The 16970-nt window shown below is 45.1% G+C and overlaps 2 protein-coding genes and 1 pseudogene across 4 annotated transcripts in view; all 3 read left to right on the top strand.

Annotated features, from left to right (window-relative positions):
* The window catches only part of LOC136314181 (C-C chemokine receptor type 1-like), a 42235-nt gene extending 38725 nt beyond the window's left edge, over nt 1-3510 (top strand). For all 3 annotated transcript variants that reach the window (XM_066244731.1, XM_066244730.1, XM_066244729.1), the window contains exon 2: nt 1504-3510. In XM_066244731.1, coding sequence (XP_066100828.1) covers nt 1569-2636 — 1068 coding nt within the window. In that variant the 5' untranslated portion in view covers nt 1504-1568 and the 3' untranslated portion in view covers nt 2637-3510. The remainder of the gene's footprint in view (nt 1-1503) is intronic.
* The window catches only part of LOC136314184 (C-C chemokine receptor type 1-like), a 105675-nt gene extending 93976 nt beyond the window's left edge, over nt 1-11699 (top strand). The window contains exon 2 of the mRNA XM_066244733.1: nt 10571-11699. Coding sequence (XP_066100830.1) covers nt 10635-11699 — 1065 coding nt within the window. The 5' untranslated portion in view covers nt 10571-10634. The remainder of the gene's footprint in view (nt 1-10570) is intronic.
* A 915-nt stretch (nt 11700-12614) lies between these two features.
* LOC136313975 (C-C chemokine receptor type 1-like) lies at nt 12615-16133 on the top strand (annotated as a pseudogene).
* The last annotated feature ends 837 nt before the right edge of the window (nt 16134-16970 follow it).

Below are 16970 nucleotides of genomic sequence, written 5' to 3' on the forward strand. Positions count from 1 at the left end.
TGTCTGCAGACCTACCTATACCCCATTAGGGCCGTGTGCCATGGGCCAGGCTGAGCCCACTCTGGTGGCCTCGTTGTTGTCAACTAAGAAATGAGTTGGCCTCCTAGGATTGCACTGTGACAGCACTACTGGGATTTGGGGGATAATTTGTGCATGGTAGGACATCCTTGCCCCTGACAACCAAGTGATAGAAACATCCTCTAGGCTTTGTGACAACTAAATAGATCAAATGGCCACACAGAGTCATGTGCCCCAAGTGTCTTATGTCACTTCAGCAAAGAACCTCCTTAATCCCTGGCCTATTGGCTCAGTGGTAGAGTCTCAACCAGGCATGTGGAAGTCCCGGGTTCAATTTCTGGTCAGGGCACACAGGAGAAGCACCCATCTGCTTCTCCACCCTTTCCTCTCTATATCTCTCTCTTTCCCTCCCATAGCCAGGATTCCTTTGTACCAATGTTGGCCTGGGTGCAGAGGATGGCTCCATGGGCTCCACCTAAGGTGCTAGAACAGCGGTTCTCAACCTGTGGGTCGCAACCCCGGCGGGGGTCAAACTACCAAAACACAGGGGTCACCTAAAGCCGTCCAAAGTACATATTTTATTTAAAAATGCATTGTATAATAAATATGTATTTTCCGATGCCTTTAGGTGACCCCTGTATTTTGGTCGTTCGACCCCCGCCGGGGTCGTGACCCACAGGTTGAGAACCGCTGTGCTAGAATGATTCTGGCTGCAGTGGAGCAAGAGCCCCAGATAGGCAGAGCATTGCCTTCTTATGGGCTTGCCAGGTGGATCCTGATTAGGTGCATGCGGGAGTCTGTCTCTCTACCGCCCCATTTCTCATTTCAAAAATATACAAAAAAAAAAAAAATTGAACCTTCTTAGCTCCAAAGGTCATTAAGATCCATTGGTAAGTATTTGACGCTCAGCCAGGACTGATTTCTTAACCATTTCTGCCTGTGCACTTCCAAATGCAAGGTCCCTGCTCTGTGATTGGAGGCTGAAAGTTTAAGTGGTTTCAAGAGTGAACGTGAGAATGATACACACTGGATGTGAGCTCCAGCTCTCATTGTCCCAGATGTGTCCTACACACTGTCAAACTCTTTGTCATCATGTATAAAATAGGAGACATAAATGATGCCCTTCCCGGATTCTTTAACACTGAGTCCAACGACAGGTCCATGGGAATCATGAGGGAAGCGTTGGTGATGAAGAATGAGGTTTCTCTCCCTTTGTCTGGGTGCTCCATCCACCAGACGTTCCCTTCCCAACATCATTGCCAAAGGATTTGACATCATGGTTTGTGCACTCATTTGTTTATTGTATCCCTCACCCCTACATCCCCCCCCCATTAAAGTACAATTTCCATGACAGTGAAGAAGACCTGGGGCCCCGTTGTTCAAGGTTGTGTCCCAGCACATGGTTCACAGTCGGCACTTTTCACTCAATAAACGGTTGTCATGTGGTTGGTGTCATATAATAACTGCCTTGTCTCTGTTGTGCAGAGCCCCTGCCTTACCACGAAAGTACACACAAAAACCATCTACCTGGACCCGCAGGAGAAAGGAGGATGGAAATTTCAAACATTTCAAAGGACTATGATGGGACCACAGAAGTCAACTATGGGAACACAACCCTGTGCCTATATGAAACTGAAAGGTCTTTAGGAGCTCGGCTGCTGCCCCCTTTGTTCTCCCTGGTATTTGTCATTGGCCTGGTTGGCAACATCCTAATAGTCCTGGTCCTCTTGCAACACAAGAGGCTCAAGAACATGACCAACATCTACGTCCTCAACCTGGCCATTTCTGACCTGCTCTTCCTCTTCACTATGCCCTTCCGGATTCATCACTATCGGAAAGATAACTGGGTGTTCGGCAATGTCATGTGCAAGTTGCTGTCGGGGATTTTATACTTAGGTCGGTACAGCGAGATCTTCTTCATCATCCTGCTGACCATCGACAGGTACCTGGCCATCGTCCATGCTGTGTTTGCCCTTCGGGTCCGGACCATCACATTTGGTATCATCACCAGTGTAGTCAGCTGGGTCCTGGCCAGCCTGACTTCAATTCCAGACGTTGTCTTTACACATTCCCTGAGCATTAGAGGTCATTACATCTGCACCTCATTTATCCCTCGTACATACTACACTCATTGGAGAGAGTTTCTGGCTCTGAAACTGAACATCCTGGGGCTGGTCTTGCCTCTGGTGATCATGATCATCTGCTATACGGGGATCATAAAGATTCTGCTCAGACGGCCCAATGAGAGGAAGTCCAAAGCCGTGCGTCTGATTTTTGCCATCATGATCATCTTTTTCGTCTTTTGGACGCCCTTCAATCTGACTCTGTCTATTTATGCTTTTGAAGACGTCCTTTCAGTCAATTACTGTAACCACAAAGACCAACTAGCCCTGGCCATAAAAGTGACAGCCGTGATCTCCTACATGCACTGCTGTGTCAACCCCATTATTTATGTTTTTGTTGGCGAGAAGTTCCGCGAGTACCTGCGTGAGTTGTTCTATAGGATCCAGTCCCTGAGCCCAGGGAAATGGCTCCCCTTCTTCCACACCAAGAACCAAGACAGGACCAGCTCCATGTCCCCATCTGCAGGGGAGCAGGAACTCTCTGACGGGTTCTGACTCAGGTCCCAGCAAGAGTGACCTTCCAGGCACAGTGGCTGTAGCTGGAGGGGAGGCAGCTTAGGGTGTCCCGGCTAGATCGTGACCACTGACCAGTGTGGAGCAACGCCACCTGGTGTTGAGGTAGATCATCTCTAGCCCTGAGTCTTCTCCATGAACTTCTCCTTGGAGATGAATGAGTGGGCTATGTCGTTCTGGATGACAGAGGAGAGGGCGTCAGCCATGGGCTTGGGCCAAACAGAGTTTCATGTTTGCGACTATAAACATTTGTAAACAAAGCCACTGAGCATCCCCTCACCTCTACCCGCACCAACAGTGAGCTTGGAAATAGTGATTTCCACAGTTTAGTCCCCCCTGCAGGGTTTAGGTTGCTGGAAGCCCTCAGGAACATAGAACTCATGATGGCAGAACTTGAGACCTAATGAAAAATAGAGTTGGGAAACTGTCCTTGGCAATGGCACTTTCATTAGAGAATATTTTTATACTGACTAAAATCAAGCAATTCAGGTCTAGTGGCAGATACAGACCTTGTGTATAAAAGGTTGTACATCTGGAAATAGCCATGGAAAAAGTAGAGTCATTGTTTCAAAACCCTAGACTTCAAACTCACTTCTAAATCTCTTTACCCTATTACATACAATGTTCATTGTTGATGAACTTTGTTATAATTTATGTTTTCTCTTGTGCACATTCGTAATTATAACAAAGATGTACTGCTGTTCTCACCCTTCTGCTTTTGTTCTTTTTAAAAGGAGCACATTCAATCAAGTTTCAAGCTCAATACATTATTTCAAACCACTGTTTATGGTGTCTGCACTGAAATCCTAAGTAGATGGACTCAAATTGACTCATATGCCCATTGTTGATTCCACAAATCAATTCACTCCTACATGGTGACTGAGGACCTGCTCCTGTCAATGCAACCCTCCAAGACTAGGCTCAGGTGGGAGGGGTGTTCTCTAACAGCCCTGTGCTCAGTGAGGTGACAGCCATAAGGATGCCAACAGAGCCCAGGTGGGGTAGGTGGGCTGACACCAGGAATATAAAACCGCTGTGAGTAGAGCCTGCCACCCACACATGCACCGCACCTTTCCATGTGGCGAGATGCAGAGCAGCCTAATGAGATGGTCAGTTTGACCCCAGAAACAGGCCTAATAGAGAGTCCTGGCAGGGACTTGGAAGGCCAGCAGCAAATCACTGTGTAGCTTTTGTTCACCTCCGAAGAATTTTTTCTTAGTTCTTAATTTAACAAATTAAAACCTTTTAGAAAAATAATTAGGTGTAACAGTGTAAGCAAATTTTGAATATAAAAATTAAGTTATTGGAAAAAAAAATTGCCCGGATTATAAATTGACACATATTATAAAACATTAGACACAAAAATGTTAACACAGAAAAAAAAATGTGTATAACAAACTAAAAATTAAGACCAAGATGCTATCATCAACTCCCCTAATGTATCAGGATATTTTACAAATCAGTAGGAAAACCACTTGGATTATTCTATTCCATAATTATTCTATATGCCCAATTGTCAAACAATTAACAAAGATATTAACCAGTAAGTCATCGAAAAATGCAGTAGCCATTAATATGAAATCTCAATTACATTAGTAATCAAGGACATGCTAATGACAGTGAACCTCTTCTTTTGACTGCTAAGATAATAATCAGATGTCAATTTTTTTTATTAATGAAAATACCCAAAGCAGGTAAGGATGCTGTGACACAGTCCCTGTCACATATTTCTGATGGAAATGTAAATCAGTGCTGTGTTTCTGAAAAGTGCTTTGGCAGTGGGTACCGAGATCATTTGAAAAGCTCACCTAATTATCCTGTTTCCAAGATCTGTCACAGATAATGGGAAAAAGCAGCACATCTGGAAAGATCGATAACCGAGGAAGAGTTCAATAACTGTTGTTATTATGAGCTGGGATACCAATAGGAATGACTTCTAAAAAAATTTATTGACATGTGAATATGCTTATATTGTTAATGTTAAATAAAAAAGAAAAATACAGAATCTTCTGGTTTATATTTTATAATATATATGAAGAAGACAAACACAGGGAGAAAATAGACCCAAATATCTATGGGATTATGTGTGTATCACAGAGTTTAATGAGAGACATGACGAGAGATAAGACTAGGGTTTCCAAACTGTGTGCCGAGGCACCCAGGGCCACAGTAAACTCAGAGTTTCAATTTTTAAGGGCTCCACACTGCACCTGACATTTCCTGGACACCCTGGGAACTACAAGTAGGAGAAAGTTCACAGTTTCAAAGTTAGTTTGTGGTGCATTCCTTTCAAAGTGGGCGTGTCTCTGCAAAGCCTGGTTTCCGGTGATTTGAGATAAATCAGTGTGGAACAGGAACTGAGAGGATATTGTCCCATGGATTCCAACATCCGCACTCCAGGTGTACATATCTCATTGGCATGGATTATTTAAAAATGAAATAAAATATCATTTTTTCAATAGATGTGTATTTTTAGGCATCTATAGACAAGATCACTTAAGTTGTTTGAATCTAAAGACTTCCTGAGGGGAAGAGTTCAGTTCTTCTTTTGTCTCCGGGCGCTGAGGAAAAGTACTGGGACGTAAGGGCTCCGGGAACTGAGAAAGTCTGGGATCCTGAGGAATACGAGTGTGTTTAGTAACTGGATAGTTTGCAATTGTGGGAGCTGGTGGGTGAGTCTGTGCACGCTGTTGCCAGGCCACTAGCACAGGGAGGGAAGTCTCTAGAGGTCAGCCAAGTGGGCACTCAGGAAGGGACACTAGATACGGACGACAGCAAGGACAAAGTAGAAGGTGTCAGTAGAAAGGACAGTGACGTGAACGGAAGCTGCCCTTTCACCATGCTGATGCTTGGACTCCTGGCCCAGGACTTCAGGCAGCTGCGGAACCGGCAGTCACTGTGGGTCCAGGTGCTGCCCAATCCAGCAGCGGGAGCCAGCAGGTGGATGTCAGTGCGTGGAGCCACCACAGGGCCTGGCACTGTTTCCATCTTCTGAGCTCAACACTGTTGCTTCACCCTTACAAATGACTGCTAATCACTCCTCCCAGTGTACACTCACCTGCCCCTGCAGGCAAGGGATTCTGGGAAATGTCCATGCCACGCCCACTAGACTGACACTGGACAAAATCCCCAGAAAGTATGAGGCTTCTTTTCATCTGTGCACTCCTTGAGTGCTACCAATATATTTAAACAAGCACGTCTAAAACAAAATTATTCTTTGTGATAAGAAAGAAATGAAGAAAGACTAGGGAGAGGGAAGAAAGAGAAAGAAAGAAAAAATGAAAGAGAAAGAAAAGGCTGCTCACTGGCAACGAGACTGTTGTGGTGCAACTGCACTGAACGGAACCAAACACCAAATTGATTGAACTTGGGAAGCTTTATTCACTGGCCAGTGGTCTGTCTGCTGCACTGAGAAAGCAACAAACAGCGATGAGCTCCAAGGGGAGAGGGGGTATCAAAGGTAAACCCCACAAGGTTACAATTTTCTCAGCACATTTGTAGAATATCTTTGCAAAAGTTTTAAGGAGAATAAACCGCCTTCCAGCAATATCTACAAGGCTGACGCACAATTAGATCTGCTGGGACCCTCAGCTTTTTTACTTACAGCTGTAGCTATAAACTAGTTCCTCTTAAGCATTCAGCTAAATTGGGTCAGGGGTCCTTAGCATGGGCTGGCACGCCAGCACAGAGACCTCCCGCCCTACATCAGTCCCCCTCCCATTCCCAGCCTTCAGTGGCTCCACAAGTTCTGGAAAACACCTTACTGCCACCTCCCTCAGCCCAAACAACACCACCTCATCGCCCTCCCCCAATGCCCTTAAGACAGAACCCACAGAGAGAAGTGCCACCAAGTGACCACAGAAAAATGTTTACATGGAACTCAGCATCCAGGAAATGTTTGGTGTCCTTACTGCTCCCGCACACTCACCTATGTAAAAAGAAGAATTTGCCTCCACTTTGCATTCTGAATGACTGAGATCCCTAGAGTCCTGTCTCCATGGTTACACAGGAAATGAAAGACTTCCTACTCCATCAGGACCTTGAACCTGGAAAACAAAGACTCTAAAAATTCTACAAACAAAGAATTTGTGCTCAAAATCCTTTCACACCAGAGTAAGTGGCACTTCTCTTCTCTGTCCAGTCGGCTTCTGTGGAGGACAATCTGCATGAATCCGTGCACACGGTGCGTCTGATGGCCCCTTCATGCACCTGCAAGGCAGTGACCTGCGTAGCAATGCTGAGAATAGGAGGATTTATATGATGGGCAATCAGATGTGAAATAATCATTTTTTGTTGTTATTAAAAAAGAAAAGCTTTCTTGAATGATGGGACTGACTGATTAAGAAAGTTGTCAGAGCATTAAGGACAAGAGCCACTTTCTGTGGAAGGCTATTCAAGAGGAAATTACTTGCAAATCAACTGCATGAAATGAAAATCATACATGGTGTAGCAGGAGGGGGCTAGGAATAGAAAAGTCTTTGCAGATGCGGGATGGTTTGAAACTCAACTATCTTCTTAAGAAGAGTAGAACCAAGGATTCACCAACTATCATTGTGAGCTGACTTTGGAATGGTAGGATTTCCTCTCCTGAATTTAGGGAGTGGTCCTGGTGACCTCTTGGGATGCATTTTTTCTGTCCTACTAGAGAAAGTGGAAGCAGAATTTTGTTCTGAGAATAGTGGGGTTGGGGCTACTTGGAGGTATCTTCTTCAACTGTTTCCCCAGCCCCAAAATCTGGAGGGTCTCACGTTTCCAGATAGAAATTCCAAGGAGTGTGCATAGCCTGCCACCAGGCATTGTGTCAATCATCGACCTATTTGTTCTCACTCTGACCAGCAGGACAGCTCTTAGGCTATTCAGACTGGCGGGGTGGCAGGTGAGCATTGATGTGCTGCTTGATATTTTATAATGGGCCTCCCTGAAAATTCCATAGCAGGCTTTCCTATAAAGCGAGCCCTGATTTCCAATGTTGCTATATTTGTATGTAAACATGCCCACTGTAGTGGATTTCAATCTACTAATATTCTGACTGTGGGGTTGGGGACACATGCACACGATTAGTTCTTATGACCAAGAAAAAGCCAGCTGTCCCGCACCTCAGGCCTGGTGTCTTTACCCGCACAGACAGCCCTCCCTGGTCAGAGACTCACCTACTCCCTGGATGCAGCATGATGGCACTGGAAGGTCCCAGGCTTTAGGGCCATAACTGACCATTGTGTAATGACCTTGGGGCAGATGCTAAAGACAAAGGACCACATAGTGGGCTGGTTGGCTGCAACATGGTCCTTCGGTTCTCCTTAAAGTCCCCGCCCCAGCCCCAATCCCTTGGAGAATAGTGTTATTGCATGGTGCCCACCTGTAGGGAAAACAGTGAATGGAGTAGGAGGCCGGGGGGATGGAGGTTACTTTGTTTAATGGCATCTGACGATGCTGACTCAACGAACCTTCTCTTTTGCCAAAGTTTCCCCAAAGACTGGGCTCCCGAGGTCAGGGTTGCATGAGCTGCTCCTTGTGCTTCCAGCTGCCTGTTGCTTTGTCTCTAAGCCCTATGGTCCCCATGATGCTGACTGCTAGCCAATCTGTCGGCCCTGGCCGTGGCTGCAGAAAGCAGAAATTGTCACTCAGCTTTGTTACAGATGTCCAGCCTGGGTTTCTCCAGGAAGAGGGCTGATTACTCTGTCACAGGGCTAGGCCAGAGGTGGAGGGGGTACCCAGAGAAATGGATTTGGGAGGAAACCATAGGACCCTAGCTGAGGTGTGGAACATACCCACTCATGGGTCTTAAGATTCTAAGGACACTGCAGAAATATAAGTTCCTCAGCAGGAAACATTCACGCAGCGGTGCATAAGGAAGAGCCCTATACACTCCGGGGAGAAGGGAATTATGATGTAGGCAAGTCCTGCTACACGATTGGTGTCTAAGTCAAAGCTTTCAAACTGGTGGCAACATAATGAAAATCTGAAAATGCAGCTCCCACTACTGTACATCATCCAGCAGAATTCCCTTTCTAGATTAACTACAGAGAGACCTGGCAGGGATCTTAGGGCAAGGTACATCAGCCAGAATAGGATGGGAGACTAGACATTCTGGGTGTCTTGAATCCTGAAGGAAAGGTAGATTCAATTAAGGAGCTCCCCTGATGTTTACTAATGTCCTGGCTTTTGTCATACCTTATTTACAGTACTCCCTCAAGGTTACTGATACTTTCTCACATAACACATGAGAGACTGAAGCTCAGAGAGGGAGATGAACTCCTTCAAGTTCACAGAGCTGGTCGGTTACACCAAAGCCCATGCTCCTTTTGGGGAGGCGTCTTTAGTAAGGATTTGAAAGAGGACTGAATAGCAAGGGTGGGGAGTCATGTAAAGCAAACCATCTAGTGGTGCTTTCTCATTTGTATTTGTTTCTTTCAAGGCAACATTGCGTAAACTATTCCAGAGCTCATTTCTGAGAATATCAGCTTCCACCTGGATGTGCAACACCGCGTGGCTTCAGGCTGTTCTGAGCCAGTCCTCCCGAGAACTCCCTTCTTCTCACCAGGTCACCTACTCACGCATCCTGCCTTTCCCCTGAGTCCTCACAGCTGTCCCCGGAGGCCAACTTAGTGTCTGCAGACCTACCTATACCCCATTAGGGCCGTGGGTCAGGCTGAGCCTATTCTGTTGGCCTCGTTTCTCTCAACTACGAAATGAGTTGGCCTCCTAGGATTGCACTTTGGCAGCACTACTAGGGTTTGGGGGGACAATTTGTGCATTGTAGGACATCCTTGCCCCTGACAACCAAGTGATAGAAACATTCTTTAGGCTTTGTGACAACTAAATAGATCAAATGGCCACACAGATTCATGTGCCCCAAGTGTCTTATGTCACCTCAGCAAAGAATCTCCTTAACCCCTGGCCTGTTGGCTCAGTGGTAGAGTCCCGACCAGGCATGTGGAAGTCCCGGGTTCAATTCCCTCTAAGGCACACAGGAGAAGCTCCCATCTGCTTCTCCACCCCTTTCCACTCTCCTTTCCTCTATCTCTCTCTTCCCCTCCCATAGCCAAGGTTCCATTGCACCAATGTTGGCCCGGGTGCTGAGGATGCCCCAATGGCTTCCACCTAAGGTGCTAGAATGATTCTGGTTGTAATGAAGCAAGGGCCCCAGATAGGCAGAGCATTGCCTGCTTATGGGCTTGCCAGGTGGATCCTGATTAGGTGCATGCAGGAGTCTGTTTCTCTACCGCCCCGTTTCTCATTTCAGAAATATACCAAAATAAAATATAAAAAAATTGAAACTTCTTAGCTCCAAAGGCCATTAAGATCCATTGGTCAGTTTTTGACACTCAGCCAGGACTGATTTCTTAACCATTTCCTCCTGTGCACTTCCAAATGCAAGGTCCTTGCTCTGTGATTGGAGGGTGAAAGTTCACGTGGTTTCAAGAGTGGGTGTGAGAATGATACACACTGGATTTGAGCTCCAGCTCTCATTGTCCCAGAAGTGTCCTACCCACTGCGAACTATTCTGTCATCATGTGTAAAATGGGAGACATAAATGGTGCCTTCCCGGATTCTTTAACACTGAGTCCAATGGCAGGTCCGTGGGAATCATGAGGGAAGCGTTGGTGATGAAGAATGAGGTTGCTCTCCCTTTGTCTCGGTGCTCCATCCACCAGACATTCCCTTCCCAGCAGTCATTGCCAAGGTATTTGACAATTTGACTTCATGGTTTGTGCACTCATTAGTTTATTATATCCCTCAACCCTATATCTCACCCCCCCCCATTAAAGTACAATTTCCATGACAGTGAAGAAGACCTGGGGCCACTTTGTTCAAGGTTGCATCCCAGGACATAGTTACAAGTTGGCACTTTTCACTCAATGAACATTGTGATGTGGTTGGTGTCATATAATAACTGCCTTGTCTCTGTTGTCCAGAGCCCAGTGCCTTTACCAGCAAAGTAAATACAGAAACCATCTACTTGGACCCGTGGGAGAAAGCATGATGGAAATTTCAAACATTTCAATGGACTATAACAAGACCCCAAAAGTCAACTATGGGGAAACAACCTCGTGCCTATTTGAAACCATAAGGTCTTTTCTAGTGCAGGTGGTGTCCACTTTGTTCTTCCTGGTATTTGTCATTGGCCTGGTGGGCAACATCCTGGTGGTCCTGGTCCTCTTGCAACACAAGAGGCTCAAGAACATGACCAGCATCTACCTGCTCAACCTGGCCATTTCTGACCTGCTCTTCGTCTTCACACTGCCCTTCGGGATTCACTACTTTCACAAAGATAACTGGGTGTTTGGCAAAGTCATGTGCAAGTTGCTGTCGGGGCTTTATTATGTAGGTCTGTACAGTGAGGTCTTCTTCATCATCCTGCTGACCATCGACAGGTACCTGGCCATCGTCCATGCTGTGTTTGCCCTTCGGGTCCGCACTGCTACATTTGGTATCATCACCAGCGTAGTCAGCTGGGTCCTGGCCATCCTGACTTCAATTCCAGATGTTTTCTTTATAGATTCCCTGAGCACTGAAAGTCGTTACATCTGCAACTCACTTATCCCTCCTGCATACTACAATCATTGGAGAGAGTTTCTGGCTATGAAACTGAACATCGTGGGGCTGGTCTTGCCTCTGGTGATCATGATCGTCTGCTACACGGGGATCATAAAGATTCTGCTCAGACGACCCAATGAGAGGAAGTCCAAAGCCATCCGTCTGATTTTTGTCATCATGATCATCTTTTTTCTCTTTTGGACGCCCTTCAATCTGTCTCTTTCAGCTTTTGAAGACGTTCTTTCAGTCAATTACTATAACCAGAAAGACCAACTAGCCCTGGCCACTCAAGTGACAACCGTGATCTCCTACATGCACTGCTGTGTCAATCCCATTATTTATGTTTTTGTTGGCGAGAAGTTCCGCGAGTACCTGCGTGAGTTGTTGTACAGTCTCCAGACCCTGAGCCCGGGGAAATGGCTCCCCTTCTTCCATACCAAGAACCAAGACAGGGCCAACTCCATGTGCCCATCCAAAGGGGAGCAGGAACTCTCTGATGGGTTCTGACTCAGGTCCCAGCAAGAGTGACCTTCCAGGCACAGTGTCTGTAGCTGGAGGAGGCAGCTTGGGTATCACGGCCAGATTGTGACCACTGACCAGTGTGGAGCAACGCCACCTGGTGTTGAGGTAAATCATCTCTGGTCCTTGAGTCTTCTCCATGAACTTCTCCTTGGAGACGAATGAGTGGGCTATGTCGTTCTGGATGACAGAGGAGAGGGCTTCAGCCATGGGCTTGGGCCAAACAGAGTTCCAGGTTCGTGACTATAAACATTTGTAAACAAAGCCACTGAGCATCCGCTCACCTCTACCTGCACCACCAGTGAGCTTGGAAACAGTGATTTCCACAGTTGAGTCCCCCCTGCAGGGTTCAGGCTGCTGGAAGCCCTCAGGAACACAGAACTCCTGATGGCAGAACTTGAGACCTAATGAAAAAGAGAGTTGGGAAATTGTTCTTGACAATGGAACTTTCATTAGAGAATATTTTTATACCGACTAAAATCAAGCAATTCAGGTGTAGTGCCAGATACATACCTTGTGTATAAAAGGTTATATATCTGGAAGTAGCCATGGAAAAAGTAGAGTCATTATTTCAAAACCCCAGACTTTAAACTCACTTCTAAATCTCTTTACCCTATTACATACAATGTTCATTGTTGATGAACTTTGTTATACTTTATGTTTTCTCTTGTACACATTCATGATTAAAACAAAGATGTACTATTGTTCTCACCCTTCTGCTCTTGTTGTTTTTAAAAGGAGCACATTCAATCAAATTTCAAGCTCAATACATTATTTCAAAGCATTGTTTATGGTGTCGGCACTGAAATCCTCGGCAGATGGACTCAAATTGACTCGTATGCCCACTGTTGATTCCACAAATCAATTCACTCCCACGTGGTGACTGAAGACCTGCTCCCGTCAATGCAACCTTCTGAGATGAGGCTCAGGTGGGAGGGGTGTTCTCTAAGAGCCCTGTGCTCAGTGAGGTGACAGCCACAAAGATGCCAACAGAGCCTGGGTGGAGTGGGTGGGGTTGAGACCAGGGATATAAGACCACTGTGAGTAGAGCCTGCCACCCACACATGCACCGCATCCTTCCATGTGCCGAGATGTGAAGGAGCCTAATGAGATGGTCAGTTTGACCCCAGAAACAGGCCTAATAAAGATTCCTGGCAGGGACTTGGAAGGCCAGCACCAAATCACTGTGTAGCTTTTGTTCACCCCCAAAGCATTCTGTCTTAGCTCTTAATTTAACAAATTAAAACCTTTTAGAAAAATTACTAGGTGAAACAGTGTAAGCAAATTTTGAATATAAAAAGTAATTTATTGAAAAGGAAATTGTCCAGCTTATAAATTGACACACATTATAAAACATAAAATACAAAAATGTTAACACAGAGAAAAAATGTATATAACAAACTAAAAATTAAGACCAAGATGCTATCATCAACTCCCCTAATGTATCAGGAAATTTTACAAATCAGTAGGAAAACCACTTGGATTTTTCTATCCCATAATTATTCTATATGCCCAATTGTGAAACAATTAACAAAGATATTAACCAGTACGTCATCGAAAAATGCAGTAGCCATTAATATGAAATCTCAATTACATTAGTAATCAAGGACATGCTAATGACAGTGAACCTCTTCTTTTGCCTGCTAAGATAATAACCAGATGTCAAATTTTTTTATTAATAAAAATACCCAAAGTAGGAAAGGATGCTGCGACACAGTCCCTGTCACATATTTCTGATGGAAATGTAAATCAGTGCTGTGTTTCTGAAAAGTGCTTTAGAAATGGGTATAAAGATCATTTGAAAAGCTCACCTAATTATCCTGCTTCCAGGATCTGTCACAGATAATGGGAAAAAGCAGCACATCGGGAAAGATCGATAACCGAGGAAGAGTTCAATAACTACTCTTATTATGAGCTAGGATACCGACATGCATGACTTCTAAAAAAATTTATTGATATGTGAATATGCTTATATTGCTAATATTAAATAAAAAGGAAAAATACAGAATCTTCTGGTTTATATTTTATAATATATATGAAGAAGACAAACACAGGGAGAAAATAGACCCAAATATCTATGAGATTATGTGTGTATCACAGAGTTTAATGAGAGACATGACGAGAGATAAGACTAGGGTTTCCAAACTGTGTGCCGAGGCACCCAGGGGCCACAGTTAACTCCCAGTTCCAATTTTTAAGGGCTCCACACAGCACCTGACATTTCCTGAACACCCTGGGAACTACAAGTAGGAGAAAGTTCACAGTTTCAATGTTAGATTGTGGTGCATCCCTTCAAAGTGGGCGTGTCTCTGCAAAGTCGGGTTTCCGGTGATTTGAGATAAATCAGTGTGGAACAGGAACTGAGAGAATATTGTCCCATGGATTCCAACATCTGCCCATCAGGCGTACATATCCCATTGGTCTGGATTAATTAAAAATGAAATAAAATATCATTTTTTCAATAGATGTATATTTTTAAGCATCTATAGACAAGATCACTTAAGTTGTTTGAATCTAAAGGCTTCCTGAGGGGAAGAGTTCGGTTCTTCTTTTGTCTCTGGGCACTGAGGAAAAGTACTGGGACATAAGGGCTCCGGGAACTGAGAAAGTCTGGGATCCTGAGGAATAAGAGTTTGTTTAGCAACTGAATAGTTTGCAATTGTGGGAGCTGGTGGGTTAGTCTGTGCATGCTGTTGCCTGGCAACAAGCACAGGGAGGGAAGTCACATTTCTATCCTCTTCTGTTGCTTTCCTGTGACCGGTCAAAAGTGCACCATGACTCTACGAACACACAATATATATATATATTTTCTGTGTTAAAATGTATATGTTATTTCAAAGGCCTTTTGTTAATTCTTTACTGTTTTATAACCTTGTGAGATTGAAATTCTAGTTTAAATATTAGGAATTATTAATAATGCCTTTTTATGTAATGTTTAGGTTATTGATATTTTGCAACAATATTGTTCAATGCGAGGTAATATAAGAAAAAGAGTCATATCCTGGAACTCCTGCAAGTCTATTTTATCACGGTTTTGTTAAAATTTCTTTTGAATACCAATGTACTGTGTTATTCAGCAGCAAAGAGACTCTGGAATTCTAAAGGAGACACCAAAAACCTGTTTTTCTTGATTTAATCCAGCTAATAACACTGCTTTTGTCTTTTTCCAAGACTTTATATAGATAGAAAAGGGTTCTCAAGTCCCTCAGCGAGATCTTGTGAGCATGGCTTTTAAGGTCTATAATGACCAAAATAGAAACACTCAATAAACAGTTGTGAAGTGGTTGAGACATAATCTCTGCCTTGTCTGTTGTTCAGAGCCCACTGCCTGTAACAGTAAAGTAAAAACAGAAATCACCTTCCTGGACCCATGGGAGAAAGCAGGATTGAAATTCCAGCCAGTACAGTGGACTGTGACAGGACCACATAATTTGAGGACAGGAAATCAACCCCATGCCAGAAAGAAGACTGGAGGTCCTTTGCAGCTCAGCTGCTGCCCTTTTGTACTCCCTGGAGTTTGTCACTGGCCTGATCGGCAACATCCTGGGGGTCCTGGTCCTCTTGCAACACAAGAGGTTCAAGAACATGACCAACATCTACGTCCTCAACCTGGACATTTCTGACCTGCTCTTCCTCTTCACGCTGCCCTTCTGGATTCACTACTATCGGAAAGATAACTGGGTGTTTGGCAATGTCATGTGCAAGTTGCTGTCGGGGCTTTATTACGTAGGTCTGTACAGCGAGATCTTCTTCATCATCCTGCTCACCATCGACAGGTACCTGGCCATCGTCCATGCTGTGTTTGTCCTGCGGGTCCGGACCGTCACATTTGGAATCATCACCAGTGTAGTCAGCTGGGTCCTGGCCAACCTGGCTGCCATCCCGCGTTTTTACTTTTCTGAGTCCCAGGATGAGTCCTATCATTACAGCTGCACCATTTATTTCCCTCCTGAATATTGCAATCAGTGAAAATGGATCCTGGCTCTGAAAGTGAACATCTAAGGCTGGTCTTGCCTCTGGTGATCATGATTGTCTGCTACACGGGGATCATAAAGATTCTGCTCAGACGGCCCAATGAGAGGAAGTCAAAAGCCATCCAACTGATTTTTGTCATCATGACTATGTTTTTTCTTTTTGTATGCCCTTCAATCTGACTATTTCTATTTATGCTTTTGATGACATCCTTTTAGTCAATTTCTGTAACCAGAAAGAACAACTAGCCCTAGCCATTCAAGTGACAGAGGTGATCGCCTACATGAACTGCTGTGTCAACACCATCATCGACGTCGTTGTTGATGAGAGGTTCCACGAGTACCCCATCAGTTGTTCCACTGGCTCCTGTTCTTGCACACCGAGAACCAGGACAGGGCCAGCTCCACATCTCCATCCGCAGGTGAACAGAAACTCTCTCATGGGTTCTGACTCAGGTCCCAGCAAGAGTGACCTGCCAGACACGGTGTCTAGAGGGGAGACAGCTTCAGTGTCCCAGTAAGATTGTGACCTCTGATCAGTGTGTTGCGACCCCAACTGTGGTGGAGGTGGATCACCTCTGGGGCTGGAGTCTTCTCCATGAACTTTACCCTGGAGATGAATGAGTGAACTAGGTCATTGTAGACGAAAGAATAAAGGGCGCCAGCCAAGGGCTTGGCCCAATAAGAATTTCACATTTCTGAACGTAAACATTTGTAAACAAAACCACTGAGCCTCCCCTCACCTCTATCCCCCCACCAATGGGCTTAGGAACTGGGATTTGCACAGCTGACTTGGTTCAGAGCCCAGAGCCAATCAGGAGGCAGCAGCTGCTTCCACCAAACTCGCCACGCCCACCTACAGAGTTTAGGAGGCTGGAAAAAACAAGGAACATAGAACTAATTATGGAAGGACTTGAACCAAATGGGTAATAAAATTGGGGAACTGTCATTGGCATTGAAATTCCCTTATAGAAAATTTTTTTGTATTCAATAAAATCAAACCATTCAGGTTGAGGACGAGACACAGACCTTGTTCATGAGGTGTTTTACTTTTGGAAGTAGCCTCACTCTCTGAAACCAACCCACCAGCCGAGTACAACAGATAACCAGACACACACAGACCTTCCATTTCCTGTTGGGGATAGGAGTGACTGATGACCACTTGGCAGAGTGCCCTAGTGGGGGAGGGGCAGGGAGCTCAGCTGTGCCAACACTGGCGTGCATCTGAGTCTCCTGAGCACCTCATGGGCACGCCCCTCAGCATGCACGTCTACACGCTGCAGCCCCT

This window comes from Saccopteryx bilineata, chromosome 10, assembly GCF_036850765.1.
Source record: "Saccopteryx bilineata isolate mSacBil1 chromosome 10, mSacBil1_pri_phased_curated, whole genome shotgun sequence".
NCBI lineage: Eukaryota > Metazoa > Chordata > Mammalia > Chiroptera > Emballonuridae > Saccopteryx > Saccopteryx bilineata.